Consider the following 16,482-nt stretch of genomic DNA (forward strand, 5'->3'; position numbering starts at 1 on the left):
TTTCTGTATTTGTTTTAGGGAGAGTTTGATGCGATGCACAGATCTCAATCTATTAACACGCTTCAAAGTCAATTTTTGTTGCGATAGACAGATCCCAATTTGTTAACACGAAATAGAAAACATAAATAAGATAATTTTTTTCACAATGAAATAGGAATATTTTAAACATGTAAAAGGATGAACAATGAAGAAGAACATATAAATAACAACATTAATTCAAATCATCATAATGAAAAATCGAAAACAAAGAAAGTTATTAAGATCTGAGGTGAAGTCAATTGTAGAAAAACTAAATTTTTGGGTGCGATTATACTTAGTGGTTTGCAAAAGGAGAAACTAGTGATATGATCTTCATTACTTAGACCATTTACAATGGTTGAAAAACTCAACACCCTCTTTTTCAACTCCCAACACTCCACATCATTTTCTCTTTCTTCCACCTAATAACTCAACACCCATTCAACTTTTACCCTCTCCAATGGTTTTTCATTCAACACCCTACCCCACCACTTTTTATTTTCATATTCTTATTTAAATTTTATTTTTATTTTTATGATTACATAAAATTACAATTATCGATTAAAATTAAATTAAAATAATAAATACTTAATAATTTATTTTTTAATTTTTTGTAATAAAAACAAAATTTATTTAAATAATTGGATACGATACAAATCATCTTAAATTAATTTAAAATACAACACACAATTAACGTAATTAGTACGTTTCAAATAATTTAAAATGCAATACAACACACAAGTAACGTAATTAGTACGATACAAATAATTTAAAATGCAATACAACACACAAATAATTCAATCACGGAACATTCCAAACTTTGTCCATATGTGCTTCACTAGATCAGCTTGCAATTCTTGATGAACATTTGGATCACGGAACTCTGATCTAGCACGCACATGATTTGCAAAAGCGGGTAACACCTCGGTCGAGTATGGTTGTGGTGCACTAGATCCACTTTCCTCAGATTGCTCAAAATCGGTCCAACGTTGAGAATATGAATCTCGTTCATCCTCAACAATCATATTATGTAATATGATGCATGACCTCATGATGATACCCAAATCAGCTATGTCCCACAAGCGAGCTGGTTCACGGATGATTTTAAATCGAGCTTGGAGCACTCCAAATGCACGTTCGATGTCCTTCCGACATCCCTCCTGAAATTTTGCAAATAATTTATCGGGTTCACTTTGAGGAAGTCTAATCGATTTGACGAAAGTTGGATAAGAAGGGTAGATACCATCAGCTAGATAGTATGCCATATTATATGGACGTTGATTCACAAAGAAATTCACACTTGGAGCCTTTCCCTGTTCCACGTCATCAAACACTGGTGACCGGTCTAGAACGTTTATATCGTTCAACGTTCCCGGACATCCAAAAAAGGCATGCCAGATCCATAGGTCATGAGATGCAACTGCTTCAAGAATAACTGTGGTGGTTCCCTTATCCCCTCTAGTAAACTGTCCTTCCCATGCTTTAGGACAATTTTTCCACTCCCAGTGCATGCAGTCAATACTCCCAATCATCCCTGGGAACCCCCGCATTCACTAACATGCAATATTCTTTGCAGGTCATCTTGGGTTGGTGCTCTCAGATACACTTGCTCGTACAAGCGTATGATTCCTTTACAGAATCTACGTAAGCACTCCAATGCTGTAGTACCTCCTATTTTGATGTACTCATCGACCGCATCTGCTGCAACACCATATGCTAACATTCGCATTGCTGTGGTACATTTTGCTAAGGGTGATATACCTTCTTTATTGGCTGCATCAACTCGCTGGGTGAAGTAGTTATCACTACTTGAAAGGTCCCCAACGATTCGAAGGAAAACATTTTTTTTCATCCGGTACCGACGACGAAACATTGCATCGCCATATGTAGGCTCATTGGCAAAGTAGTCGTCAATTAGTCTTTGGTTTGCCGCTGCATGATCTCTATTGAGATATTTTCTACTACGAGGTGCATTATCTTCCGATATTTTGTTTCTACGCTCTTTAAATCGATTGACTATATAATTTTCTTCAATTTCACGATTTTGATTGTAGGCTGCGATATCAAAATGATATTGTGATGGATCCATTTTTTTGTGATATTGGAGGTAGATTGGATGGGATTTGGGATATTGGTACATAAATGGATGTATGAGTCCCTATATATAAATGGATGTGGGTGGTGGACCACTGACGGATTTGAAATAATTTATTGTATAGAGTTAATTATCAGATAAGGAATATATTGGATGTGGGTGGTGGACCACTGACGGATTTGAAATAATTTATTGTATAGAGTTAATTATCAGATAAGGAATATATTGGATGTGGGTGGTGGACCACTGACGGATTTGAAATAATTTATTGTATAGAGTTAATTATCAGATAAGGAATATATTCGAATAGATTCGACAATAATTAAAGCAAACACTACACTGGCATATTGAAACAACAATAATTAAAGCAAACACTACACTGGCATATTGAAACAACAATAATTAAAGCAAACACTACACTGACATATTGAAACAACAATAATTAAAGCAAACACTACACTGACATATTGAAACAACAATAATTAAAGCAAACACTACACTGACATATTGAAACAACAATAATTAAAGCAAACACTACACTGACAAATACTTCATTGAAATTAATTATCAAACAGTTCTGCCTCCAACTTTTTCAACAGCTGGTTCTTCCGGTCATCTAGATGCTCTTCGGAAGTTAGCTTTAGATACATCTTCATTTTCTTGGTTTTAGTCTTTTCCAAGGCTATATTGTTAGCCTGCTGTTGCATCAAGGCTATGTTGTCCAATCGTTCAAGCTCTTTCGTCTTGAATTCTTTGTATTCAGCCCATTCTTTGTCCACCACCTCCGAGGCATATTCCTTGCTTTTCTTTTTACCCTTTTTTTTAGCTGCCTCCCTTCCTATAGGACGAGCACTGGATTCTACAGTGTTTGAGCCACATGCATCACTCTCGCGAGATCTCTTAGATCCACTACTTCCTGAGCCAATATTTCCTCCTACTTGACTAACATAACGTGGTTGATCACGGAGAGCGTGCCATTCTTCCATTAAAGTGAATCTAACATTCTTCCCACATGCATATAATTCCTGCGCTTTTGCCAAAACATCATTCTCCGACCAACCACTTCCTTGCATACGCTTAGCGCCATCATAAGCGCCAATCCATTTACCCAACACTTTGTTCATATAATTAAAACGGTTTCGGCATGCAGGTCCATCACGCGGAGGATCGAATGAGCAATGCTCATTACAATACTCAGCAATTTTACCCCAATATGTTTCACCTTTCTGGTTTCTCCCGACAACACTGCTTGTTCCAAATTTAATCCACCCACTAATTAGCACCAAATTTTGTTCAGTGTTCCATGCTGGTTGCTGAGTTTTCCTGCTCTTAGGAGTTGAATCCTCTGAATTTGGAGCGACTTCATTAGAAACTATCATGCCACCAATAGTTAGTTGTGTTGAAAACTCGGGAAATTCAGGTACACCACCACTTGGAAAATTTGCATTCGCCATTGTCACATAACCATTAAACGGGGGTGTTTGAGATGGATTTCTCGGCATAGATCCATAATATGGTTGAAAGTTTGGAACAGAGGATGACTGGTTGAAATTTGGTGGAAAACCAAAACTAGGTATGTTTTGAGGATGTTGGTTGGAAAATTGATTTGGATTTTGATAATAGTTGGGATTTTGATAATTGTTGGGATTTTGAAAATTGTTGGGATTTTGGTTAAATGGAAAATTAGCAGAATTTTGAGTGTTAAAATGATTATTGGGATCCATTTCACTAAAAAAAGACACTTAACTTAAAAAAAAACACTAATAGAAAGATAATAATAGAGAAAGATAGTGAAAAACTTGGTTTTTTTTTCTGTGTCCAAATCAAATGAACCAAGTCTCTATTTATAGAGAAAAAAAAATCATGAATTTTGGTATAAAAAAAAAAAACATTAATTTGCAGCGAAATAATTGAGTTCAAAGTATTAAATGGATAAAAATCTGGCCAGCCAATCAGAAACAGCCACGTGGCTGCACTTATCTCCTTTTCCATTCTCTCTCCGCGTGCAAACTCTCCCACTCTCACTCCCAGCGCGTGGCCCACACGCGCCTGCGTTGCACCACTCACACGCTGCCACGTCAGCTTCTGGGACAGATTAATTGGTGTTGAGTTTTCTCAACACCTCTCTCCTCCAACACACACTCAACACCACATTCAACTCCCCATTGCACATCTTTTCCCCATGTTGACTTTAATTAAACTGCCCATTGCACTTGGTCTTAGAAAGTACCCTTATTTCTTATAGGTAGTAGAGTAGTTGAAAAACGTGAAAGTTAATAAATAGGGGTATAGTAGTGGAAAAAATTAATAAATGTTGCATTGGTTTTCTAAAGAGACATTTATTTTGAGACATGAAAAAAGTGCAAATGAGACACTTATTATGAGACAGAGGGAGTAGTAAAATAGGATTTGTAATTAATATTAGGTTATCAAATTCAAAAGCGTGAAAGAGAAAGATTGTATGGGGAAAATCATGAGCCAATGAAAATTAAATAACTTTTTTAAATAATTAAATAAAATTTACTAAATAAATGTAATGCAATTATTTAGAATTAATAATGATTTATAAATGAAAATGACTTTTCTGCCCATGAAAAACCCTCTTAAAACTGATTTTGTTAGGATAATAAAGTATTTTTGATGGTAATTAACTTTTATATATTAAAGTAGATTTTACTTAGGAAAAACTACAAATTATTAATTATCATTCATTTATTTTTATTTGATGTTATATGTTATGAATAGCACCAATTTATCAAACTACACATATCAGAAACACAAATATAAGTTAGTTTCTTTTTTCATATTTTATATCTAATTTTTTAAATTTGTTACTATGATCTTATTTATTAACATTTTTTTAAAATTGAATAAATAAATTAGAGAAAATATAAAATACTAGCTAAGAACAACGTCAGAGTTAAGTTTATTTTTTTAAAAATAACTAAGTTTTTCAAAAAAATTACATAAATGACCAAAGTTTTTAAAAAGGTCATTTTTTCACTCTTTTTACGCATTGTCGCCATTCTAGGTGGCGTCTACACCTAAAATTTAATTTTTTTTAAAGTTGTGGCGGCTCAAAACTGTCATAAAAAGTTTTTTTAAAAAATATATATTTATGTCGGTTTTGAACGGCCACAACTTAAAAAAATTTAAATGTTAAATGTAGTCGCCATCTGGGATGGTGACTTGGTCTCTTTTTTAAGTGTAGTCGTAATCTAGGATGACGACAATGTGTAAAAAAATGAAAAAATGGTCATTTTTGTTTTTTTTTTGAAACTTTCGTCATTTACGTAATTTTTTTAAAAATTTTAGTTATTTTAAAAAAGATTAACGTCAGAGTTAAGTTTATTTTATAATTAATTTATATTCCTATCGTGCAAGATTTAGTTATAGAAATTAATTACAGCAATTGCTATCAGAAGATGCATAATTCAAAACAAAGACACCACTTCAGAATCACTTTGACACTTTATGAATTTCTAGGTTTCAACTGACTTTCCATTTCTTCTTCTTAAAATAGAGATGGGAACGCTAAACAAAATGTATAATGGTACCGTTTCTCTAATTTTTGAATTACAACTGTAACAATTGGAAAGAGAAGTTAGAATTGTTAAGGATGATTAGTCCCAGAGAGAGGATGTTGTATAGTTGTTTGTGACGATGATTGATGGTGTTTAATCTGCCCAAGTAAAGTTGTTTTTGTTTTAATTCTATGTTAAAAATTGTCAAACAAAACACAACAATTGATTAGTGTTTGAAAAAAACTAAATTTAGTGAACATGTATCCAAGTAACTATTTTTTTTTAAAATGAGCCACGTGGTATATCCACATTTAATAAAGCCTCGGTGTCTAGCATTTCTAAGGTTAATAATTTGTTTACATTATTATTTAAACATAAATAAATATTGTTTTAGAGATTGAACCATGAACCAACAAATTATATTTATTTAATCCATCTAGTGAAAAATCAAAACTACACCTAGAATAGATAAATGCATCTTCGGACACACTTAATTTTTCAGTCAGACCCTAAGGCTATGTCAAATTATTTTACAAAAATGCATCTCCGCATGACTTATAGGGATGTATCTCCAAACACTATTTTAATCAAATACGCACTAAAGTCTATTCCACTTCATTACTTCTACAACTCTCAAACTTTCAAAACCTCTCAAAACCTCTCAATTCTATAACTCTCTCACCTCACAAACTCTCAAACTTTCAAAACCTCTCAATTTTATAACTCTTTCATCTCACAAACTCTCAAACTCATTCAACACACTTTCAAGTTTCTACCATCTACATCCAATCGATCAAAAGGGTCAACATCAAACTCACATTTGGAATGTTTTTTATTTATCTATATACTTTTACTTCAATATATATTTGTAGAAATTGAGCATTAGGTTATATTATAGGTATTTTAGATATGTTATTTACATGAGTAATGTGGTTGATAGTTAGTTTAAATGATCAATGCATTTTTTTGGATGTTGGATTGGTCTGAGAGGTAAAATTCAATTGTATTCATTCTTTGAAACACATTTGTTATAATATTCAAAGTTTACGATGATGATTTATTTTTCTACCTAATTGTGATGCTTTAAAATGCATCAATCATGGTTGAAAGATTACGAATCTGCCGTAACTCGCTGAGAAGTGGTTTCAAGATGTGATGCAACTATTTAGGCTATGAGACTTGTGCATTAACGATTATGTTAGGATTAACCATGGTATGTTGTGCGCGTTTGTAGAGAGATGTCACTCGGAGACATCATTTTTTCTTCTTCCACATAGTGAGATGTCCATCACACTAGACGATGTCTAATGCTTGTTGCATCTTCTGATTAAGGGAAGAATGTTATACCACCTGTGCTATCCTATTACTAATGATTCATATGTACCATTTTCAGGCTTGGATCCTCTAGCACTTCCCTTGCATATTAGATTGGTCATGTGTTCCGACCTACACTGAGGATATGCAACATGCTTTTACATTCATCCCGCTTAGAGGGAATTAGGTGACGTAGCCATTCAGAATGTATCTTGACTCCTTGGTAGCAGAGGATATACACTTTCAAGCATACATAGATAACCGTAAGACATGTCCCTTGTAAGACATAACATTCTACTCTACATGGCTGACTTTCGGGTCACGTATGGTGTATCCACATATGTCTAAGCATGTCACTCGATAATTTGGCTACATGCAGTTTATTCCCAAAGACCCATTCGAGTCTGCTCCTTCGGTATGACATACAGAAATGCCAGTGCCATTCATGATAATTGCCTTAATCATCCAGTATCATATGCAACACGTGGTACCCTAGCTTCTATCGACTAGAATGTAACATACGGCTACATCATATGGTATTTTAGAGTGTCACATCCTTATATTACACCAAATGTTCCAAGAGATCCACCTATGTCAGCTCATAAGGAGATACTAGATGAGGAGCAAACTAAGGCAAATCATGCTGTTGATATGTTGCCTAGATGTTGCCGTATCATGGAGCTTGGGCAAACATGTATAGGCAAAGGAGTTTTTCCTTACGGCTCTAAGGCGAGGGACATTCTAGATGTCATCATGGGGGAGGCATGAGCGGTACTGCAGTACATGAGGTAGTGCAGGAACTGAAGGCCCGAGTTTAACAAACACAATAATATATAGTATTTGTATTAGGAGCAATATTATCATTTGCATTTTATTTTGACTTCATTGTGTACTATACATTTAAGAAACATATGTGGTTAGGTGGTGAGACTCACATTAGAACATGTGTTGGTGAGAAAATGGTGCGTTAAAAATACATTTTATAATTTCTTTAGAAAAGAGCATTTTATGATTTCTTTAGGGTGCTTTTTTACCTATTAGAGTAGGATAATAATTCCTTTATTAATGCCCACATTAATAAAAGCTCTTAAAAAAATTTAAAATAGGTCATAATCTACCTATTAGATGACCTGATGAAAAATTGCTAGCAAAATAATAGATTTTCAAAAAATGAAAGCCTAAAAAATACACCTTAGGTTACCAAGTCAATGAAAAACAAAAAATGAAAGCCTAAACACACCTTACTTAGGATACTAAGTCAAAGAAAAAAAACATACCTAGTTAGGGTATCATAAATTAAAAAACCTAGAATCTCACTTAAGGAATAACAAATACTAGGAGTGACAAGCAACGTGTGTACACGATCTACATGTTTGTCCAATCCTAAATTCAATTCACCTACCATTACCAACCAATCATCTAATCTACCCAACACTGTTAAAATTGAAAACTAGTAAAATCAAACAACAGTCTCAAAGAATTTCCAGCACCGCCACCATCACAACAACATCACACACTTTTCCTTTTTCCTTTCTTTTCTTTCTTCTATATAACTCAAGCTAAACGCGTTTTATTGCTATTTCTCATCTCACTCTCATTCATACATACATACATACATATATGAGAATCATCATTCTTTGGTTCCTCACTATTTAATAATTCAGGTTTTTCTCTTTCTCTCACTATTCAAATCTCAGATCTCTCAATTTTCGATCCATCATCTAAATTTTCTCAACTTTATTTTTGGGATCAAAGGTTCAGTTTTTATGGTTAATTCTTTTGTTTAGCTTTAAAGGGTATTCATTTATTACTCTTAATTTGGTTATTTTTGAAATTCACTTATTGGGCTAGTTCATATCTTTTTGTTTTCTTTAAATTTGGCATTTTTTGTTGTTGGATCAATAATAGAACTAAGAACACTGTTATGTAGATCTGAAGTTAGCTTTACACTTTTCTTTTAATAGCGTAATTTTTGTTTGGTTGCTGTGATTGAAAGTGAAAGTGACATTAGTTATGATTATGACAAATATGGAAAGTGATCTTGTGATCCATAGTTGGATAAGTTGTTTATGTGTATCATATTAGCTTAGTAGTTAGCTTGATTCATTTTGAAGAAACTATGTTTGATTTGATTTGACTTGAAATTTTGGTGCTAGATCTTGAGTAGATGTTTTGGATCATAATATTAGAAATTGAATCTTGAGTGGATTCGATTTCGTAACTTTCGTGTTTTTAAAAGGATTTTTTTTTTTTTTAGGTTCTAGATGGCGAAACCAAGTGCGGCTGATAATAGGACTAGAAGCTCTGTGCAGATCTTTATAGTAGTTGGTCTGTGTTGTTTCTTTTATATATTGGGAGCTTGGCAGAGAAGTGGTTTTGGAAAAGGAGATAGCATAGCATTAGAGATTACCAAGAATAATGCAGAATGTGACGTAGTTCCGAATTTAAGTTTCGATTCACACCATGCTGGAGAAGTTGGTCAGATCGATGAGTCTGATTCGAAGACTAAGGTTTTTAAACCGTGTGCGGCTCGTTATACTGATTACACTCCGTGTCAAGACCAACGGCGTGCTATGACGTTTCCGAGAGAGAATATGAACTATAGAGAGAGACATTGCCCTCCGGAGGAAGAGAAGTTGCATTGTATGATCCCGGCGCCAAAAGGGTATGTAACGCCTTTTCCATGGCCTAAGAGTAGGGATTATGTTCCTTATGCAAATGCGCCGTACAAGAGTCTCACAGTTGAGAAGGCTATTCAGAATTGGATCCAGTACGAGGGAAATGTGTTTAGATTCCCTGGTGGTGGAACACAATTTCCTCAAGGTGCTGATAAATATATTGATCAACTTGCTTCTGTTATACCTATTGATGATGGGACAGTGAGGACCGCGCTTGATACCGGTTGTGGGGTATGTTTATCCATACGTTGTTTTCAGCTTATTTCTCTAAATTCTTTTGAATAGCTTAAGAAAACAACTTGTAGCTGTAGCTTATATGAAAAAAAATTGACTTTATTTTATCATTTGTCTTAGAAATAGCTTATACATAAGCACTTGTATGATAAGTGCTTCATTAAGTTATTTATCCAAACAGGGTTTTAAGCTGTGTATGTATCCTTGTATCAGGTTGCAAGTTGGGGTGCATATCTGTGGAGCAGAAATGTTGTTGCGATGTCGTTTGCACCGAGGGACTCTCACGAAGCACAAGTACAATTTGCTCTTGAAAGAGGTGTACCTGCGGTTATTGGTGTTCTTGGAACCATTAAGTTGCCATATCCATCAAGGGCTTTCGATATGGCTCATTGTTCTCGCTGTTTGATTCCATGGGGAGCAAATGGTAAGAAAATCACGCTTAAACTAAACACTTTTTTTTTGAAAACTTAGTATTCGGCCCTGCGACTGACTAATCCAAGGGGATCAATCCCACCGTCCACTAGCTGGGGCCCATTCAAAACCAGAGCAAAGCTCTGTATGGACTGGCCTAACATAGGGATCGTTAGCACTTAGCGGGATTCGAACCTGAGAGAGAAGCACACTCTCAAGTTAAACTAAACACTATCTTCTTATTTACAAACCATTCACTACTTGAGATGATAATAAATGGCATTTCATTTGCAGGTGGAATTTATATGATGGAAGTTGATAGAGTTCTAAGACCCGGTGGTTATTGGGTTCTTTCTGGTCCTCCAATCAACTGGAAAGTAAACTACAAACCATGGCAGAGACCAAAGGAAGAACTCGAGGAAGAACAAAGAATGATTGAAGAGGTTGCTAAGAAACTTTGCTGGGAGAAGAAGTCGGAGAAGGCTGAAACTGCCATATGGCAAAAGATGACCGACTCTGAATCGTGCCGTAGCAGACAAGATGACTCCAGTGTTGAATTTTGCGAATCCTCTGATCCTAATGATGTCTGGTATGCACCCTCTCCCTCTTTTGTTGTATTGTATCGTATTGATATTGTCTCTATCGATGATGGAAATCCTATTAATATGAGCAATGTTTAATGCTTAACTTCATACGAAATGGAGGTGTACTGACTCGGAGTGGCTTTATTTTGTGGCTATAGGTATAAGAAAATGGAGGCATGCGTTACTCCGACTCCTAAAGCTTCTGGCGGAAATCTTAAACCATTTCCAAACAGGCTATATGCAATCCCTCCTAGAGTTTCTAGCGGCTCTATTCCTGGAGTTTCTTCTGAGACATACCAGGACGATAACAAAACATGGAAAAAACATGTCAACGCATACAAGAAAATCAACTCACTCTTGGATTCTGGTAGATATCGCAATATTATGGATATGAATGCTGGTTTGGGTAGTTTTGCTGCAGCTATTCATTCATCGAAGTCATGGGTCATGAATGTTGTGCCAACTATAGCCGAGAAAAGTACTCTCGGTGTAGTATTTGAGCGAGGACTGATTGGCATCTATCATGATTGGTACGGTTTTTCTTTCTATTTGATCCTATTTTATTCACACGCCAGATCTCAATCTTTAACTATTAGATCCTTTTCGATCCAGGTGTGAAGCATTTTCCACGTATCCAAGGACATACGATCTCATTCACGCCAATGGCCTCTTTACTCTCTACCAGGATAAGTAAGTGTTTAAACATTTCGAATTATTTATTTTAGTTCTGTTCTATCTTGTGCCTCACGCGTGTGTGCGATGTAATTGAATGCAGATGCAATACGGAAGACATTCTTCTCGAGATGGACAGGATTTTGCGACCAGAAGGCGCTGTCATAATCCGCGACGAAGTCGATGTATTAATCAAGGTAAAGAAATTAATCGCGGGAATGAGATGGAGTTTTAAATTGGTTGATCATGAAGATGGTCCTCTTGTTCCTGAGAAAGTACTAATTGCTGTCAAACAATATTGGGTTACTGATGGAAACTCTACATCAACACAATGATCACTGAAAAACAAGTTGAAATTGCAGTCCTACCCTCAAGCTGCTACTACCTTTCTATATACAATAGTCAGAGAGTTCATATGGTTTGATTTACCATCACAACTGTGGCAGAGAGAGGGGTCTACAGAGCTTGGTCCAAGTCAATTTTGTTGTTGAATTAATTTACAGTTTAGAATGTTACATTCAAGAATAGACACCCTCCTCTCTCTGTGCCTTAATAGTTTCTTTCTTTATTTAAATTATTAGTTGTTTTGCTTTGTACCAAAAGTAATTATATTTATGGATTTGAAGTTGTAGCCAATCCATTTGTTAATTGTATTGGTGTTTATGAGCCCATTTGTTGAATTATGTTTTAGAAGTTTCTTTTAGAAGTTTTCATAAGTATGTTTTAGATTTTAAAAACAACTGAGATTCCTTTGGTCCAGATGTCAAAATTTTCATGGCCATTGCAGCTGCTCAAGACTGGCCATTATTTCAACTCAGATGTCAACACAACTTTCTTGCATGGTGACCTCAATGAAGAAGTATATGAAGGCTTCTTCTGGTCTTGTTTTAACTCAGTTTGACATGGTGTGGAAATTTCAAAGGTCCCTCCCTCCCTATATGGTCTCAAATAGGCTATCAGGCAATGGAATACCAAACTTATTGAAACTTATCCTTGTATATCTAGATGATTTGGTCTTAAGGGGGACTCACATTGATGAGATTACTTCTATTAAGACCCTCCTAAGTGACAATTTTAGCATCAAAGATTTAGGAAAACTTAAATACTTTCTTGGTTTTGAAGTGAGCAGATCAAGAAGGAATTGCTTTGTACCCCAAAATCTTTGCGGGGATAATTCTCGAAGAACAATCTGTTTCTGACAATAGAGAACAGATCAGAATGTAGAGAGGAAGTATAATTTCGTGTCCCAAAATCGAGGCCAAAAGACTCCTTATATAGGAGATCAATAACAGAAAACGAACAGACACACCTTTTCGGAAAAACAGTTATGTCAGTTGGGAAAGGGTGCAACTATTCAAACGAATTTTTCGAACGGGGCGCTGTCCCGCACCCCGCCCGCTGACCTGGCAGCGGGACCCCAGCCAGGGGCGCTGCCCCGCACTCCGTCAGGGGCTCTGCCCCTTGGACCCCGACGGGGCGCTGCCCCGCACCCCGCCAGGGGCTACGCCCCTTGGAACCCTATTTCTATTATTCGTATTCAATTACACGTTTGCCTCGACGAGCGTGCACTCCGCACTACCCTAACTCGTTTCAAACTTAACGCATAATTGCATTGGCCCATAGTAAATCACATTAGTACCAAAATACATTGATGATACTAAAATCACCAACAGAGCTTTGGCCCAAGCAACATGTGAAGGGCAATGAATCTTGTATTTGCTGAAAGATTTTCACATAGAGCACCCTTCTTCAATGTAGGGAGAGACAAGGTATAGGAAGGAACAATTCACTTGTTTCCAGTTGCATCGAAGGAACAAGTAGAAGACATAATGACCAAGTCTTTGCACATAGGACCCTTCAATAATCTTCAAAACAAGTTAGGAATGATTGATATCTATTACAACTTGAGGGAGAAACATCAGAAGATAGTAAAGATTAGTGAAGTTACTTCCCCGGCAAGTTAACTTCACTATGGATGAAACTATCAAGTGGAGCTTTGTTGTAACTAATATAACTACTTTTTGTTAGATAGTTAAGAGGTTGTTAGAAATTAGTTACCAAATCTAACTAACTATAGTTGCTATAAGTAGTTAATAGCTTAGCAATATATTTTTGTAATTCTTGTTTCTATCAATGTAATGCTAATTGGTCAATATTCTTCAACGGTGTTTTAGTTTAACTTTCACAGTTTCACCAGCTCATTATCCATATTGCTCCCTAAATATGTTCTAAATCATGTTATTAGGAAGACAAAGAATAATTAAAAAAAATTAGTTTTATCAGTATTAAATCCACCTGAAAACGATGATCAACTGTCATGGCCCTACCTACTTAACACTTGCATACTCCACTTGCCTACATATAGTGCCACCCCTTAATACTCATCCATTCACCCTTCACTTTACATTCTCTCTTGCCCAATTTCCTTTCCTCTCTCCACCTTTAGCCTTGTCAATACATATGATTACTTTTCTTTTCAAGCTTTATATTAATTCTTTTACTTCCATAAGTGTTGGAGTGTCTTTCTATTCTTTTCTATTTTAATATTCTGTTCCTTATCCTTGTTTTTCTATTATTTACCTTTCTTCAAACAACTTCTATTGGCTCGTTTTCTCTTTTTGTTTTGTACTCTCAACAAAATTTCTATCAACTATGTTCGCTTTCACCTCTGAAAACAACAATAATAACAAAAACCTTCATGATAGTATTTTCTCTCCATATTTGAACACCAATGAAGGGAAATTTATTGAAAGAATTGGTGAATCAAGCCAAAAAACTAACCCCTTTATTAGCAGCAGAAACTCTCCTCTTCATCAAGTGGAAAAGACAGAAGAGAGTGGAGAAATTGGAGTATTTGGAGCTGAAAAATACTTCAACAGAAAAGTAGTTGAATCTCCAAGAGCTGCTACAAAGTACCTTCCTGATCATAGGGATGAAACAACGGATACTAAAACTAGAAAGTACCAAGTTGAGTATGGAACTTCGAGTATTAGTTCTATATCAACATTGAACAGCCAAAATCCACTCTTAAAGAGAGATTCTGTGAGGAATAGCAAAGATAAGGTGCATGCTAAGAGTGTTCTATCAAGTCTTGGTCTCAAATGCTATTGTGCTGATAAGAATTCTGTTGATATCAGTGATCATGCAGGTGAAATCAGTTTTAATAACAAAACTTCTAATTATGGTGCAGTTCATGGAAAAACGACACCGAGAAAAGTATTCAATCTTGGTCTAGATGATGATCTTTCAGTTAAAATAAGAAAGCCTAGTTCAGAACATTTCAACAAGAAAGATGTTTTCTTTCAAAAGCAAAAGAATTTAAGTGTAGGATCAAACAGTGAAAAGAATAGTGTTGCTTCTAACTCAAGAAATCATCTTGTCAAAATGCAATTTCCATTAGATGAAGAAAAGACACCAAGAAAATCACTTGAAGTATTTGGATCACCAAATCCAATATTGATCAATAACAAGAGAAGTTCCTTGAGCATTGATAAAAGGTTGTTACTTCCTTCCAAAATGGAAGAAATTGTTGATGCAAACTATGACGACGATGATGATGATGCTGGAAGCGATGCAAGTTCTGATTTGTTTGAGATTGAGAGTCTCAAAGGAAAATCCTCCAACAATTTTCATACTAGACAGACATCAGACGCGGCTTCAAGTTGCGTTAGCCCGACTTGTTACGCGCCGAGTGAGGCGAGCATAGAATGGAGTGTGGTTACTGCTAGTGCAGCAGTTATGTCAGATTGTGAAGATCAAATGTCTGAGTTCACAGTAAGGAGTCCAATAAAGATCACCAGGGAAGTACCGAGGCGGCGTCCGGGTATCTTGTTGGGATGCAAGAGCCACAAAGCTGTTAGAGTTGCTGGTGATGCTTTCATAACATATGGGAAACAAAGTTTAAGTCCAAACATTAGTAACAGAAACAAAAACAATACTAGTCCTCAGGTTGCAAGGTTTCCAGGAGAGACAAAGTCTTATGCAAAAACAAGGCATGGACAACAAGCATTGCAGGCCTCTAACTCACCACATGCTTCAAAATTACTATTCAACTAGAATGTCTGTTTGATATGTGTCACAAATATTCAATTATCTTATTTAATTATGTTGTGAATTATATTATTCTGTTTTTATTACTTATTGATGGTTATTTGAAAATGTGTTTTGAATCTTACAAAGACAGCAATAAAGAAATAGTGAAGTTAACATCCTAAGTAGTAATGATGAGATTATGGATGACACAGCTGTCCAATAGAAAATCTTGAATCCTCAAAAGGATAGAATGTCGTTACAGTGATATACAACTAACTATAGTGACACCAAAATATTATCACCATGGAATGTATTTGCATGCATTAATTTCCAAACCACCTCTTAAATATGGTGGTCCATTTAGTTAATAATAACCTTTTTTTTAGGATTGTTGTTTGTTACATGTATTAGATAGTCAGAATCTTCTCCAATTTTTTTTTCTCTCTATGTTTTTTTTTTATTATTATAGTTTTGTGATAAATAACACATATTTCTATGACATTTCACATTTATTTAATTTTATATAAAATTTTATATAAATAAAACTATTTTATATAAAGAAAACATTCTCTAAATAAATTAATCAATTCAAGTTTTTTTAATGAAATATGCATTTTTGCTCATTAAAAGAAGTCAATTATTTCTATTTTTAATGTATTAAATACAAGTATATTTAACAAAACATTGCTTTTGTAGACTTTTAACCAGTGCTCTGGGGCACTCGTTAGCATTACTCTTGTGAATATTCTATGTAATTGAAGAGGTGTTAACCAAGTGTTTTATATCTGTTATTAAGGATAAGTTATTGTTATAAGATATAACGCATGTTGTTTTTTTATTTATTAAATTTTTTTAGTTAATTAGTAATATTGAAAGTGTCAAATTAAAGACATTTATTCTTAATATTATTATATTTTATA

The 16,482-nt window shown here is 35.0% G+C and overlaps 3 protein-coding genes and 1 pseudogene across 5 annotated transcripts; 2 read left to right on the plus strand and 2 right to left on the minus strand.

Annotated features, from left to right (window-relative positions):
• Nucleotides 1-758: 758 nt before the first annotated feature.
• Nucleotides 759-2,367, minus strand: LOC131617109 (uncharacterized; annotated as a pseudogene).
• A 306-nt stretch (nucleotides 2,368-2,673) lies between these two features.
• Nucleotides 2,674-3,615, minus strand: LOC131618880 (uncharacterized). Its single transcript, XM_058890035.1, has one exon. The coding sequence runs from the start codon at nucleotides 3,613-3,615 to the stop codon at nucleotides 2,674-2,676; it is 942 nt and encodes a 313-aa protein (XP_058746018.1).
• Nucleotides 3,616-8,345: 4,730 nt separating this feature from the next.
• On the plus strand, nucleotides 8,346-12,213 carry LOC131620446 (probable methyltransferase PMT2). 3 transcript variants are annotated; one of them, XM_058891526.1, is made up of 7 exons: nucleotides 8,346-8,706; nucleotides 9,209-9,860; nucleotides 10,077-10,287; nucleotides 10,569-10,863; nucleotides 11,017-11,388; nucleotides 11,471-11,548; nucleotides 11,634-12,213. In XM_058891526.1, exons 2-7 carry the CDS (start codon nucleotides 9,216-9,218, stop codon nucleotides 11,863-11,865), a joined length of 1,833 nt encoding a protein of 610 aa, XP_058747509.1. In that variant the 5' UTR covers nucleotides 8,346-8,706; nucleotides 9,209-9,215; the 3' UTR covers nucleotides 11,866-12,213. The 3 variants fall into 3 exon arrangements, with proteins under 3 accessions (XP_058747509.1, XP_058747507.1, XP_058747508.1); XM_058891524.1 differs by having other exon boundaries at nucleotides 8,347-8,615; XM_058891525.1 differs by having other exon boundaries at nucleotides 8,616-8,747.
• A 1,702-nt stretch (nucleotides 12,214-13,915) lies between these two features.
• LOC131617110 (protein PHYTOCHROME KINASE SUBSTRATE 1-like) lies at nucleotides 13,916-15,862 on the plus strand. The gene has a single exon (XM_058888486.1). The coding sequence runs from the start codon at nucleotides 14,183-14,185 to the stop codon at nucleotides 15,584-15,586; it is 1,404 nt and encodes a 467-aa protein (XP_058744469.1). The 5' UTR covers nucleotides 13,916-14,182; the 3' UTR covers nucleotides 15,587-15,862.
• The last annotated feature ends 620 nt before the right edge of the window (nucleotides 15,863-16,482 follow it).

Source organism: Vicia villosa, linkage group LG7 (genome assembly GCF_029867415.1).
Source record: "Vicia villosa cultivar HV-30 ecotype Madison, WI linkage group LG7, Vvil1.0, whole genome shotgun sequence".
Lineage (NCBI taxonomy): Eukaryota > Viridiplantae > Streptophyta > Magnoliopsida > Fabales > Fabaceae > Vicia > Vicia villosa.

Bases quoted from the DNA above. Each gene is read 5' to 3' on its own strand.
- LOC131618880 (XM_058890035.1), bottom strand. From the start codon at position 3,615: ATGCCGAGAAATCCATCTCAAACACCCCCGTTTAATGGTTATGTGACA.
- LOC131620446 (XM_058891526.1), top strand. From the start codon at position 9,216: ATGGCGAAACCAAGTGCGGCTGATAATAGGACTAGAAGCTCTGTGCAG. The intron at 10,288-10,568 runs GTAAGAAAATCA...TTTCATTTGCAG, and splicing joins GATTCCATGGGGAGCAAATG to GTGGAATTTATATGATGGAA. The intron at 11,389-11,470 runs GTACGGTTTTTC...TTTTCGATCCAG, and splicing joins ATTGGCATCTATCATGATTG to GTGTGAAGCATTTTCCACGT.
- LOC131617110 (XM_058888486.1), top strand. From the start codon at position 14,183: ATGTTCGCTTTCACCTCTGAAAACAACAATAATAACAAAAACCTTCAT.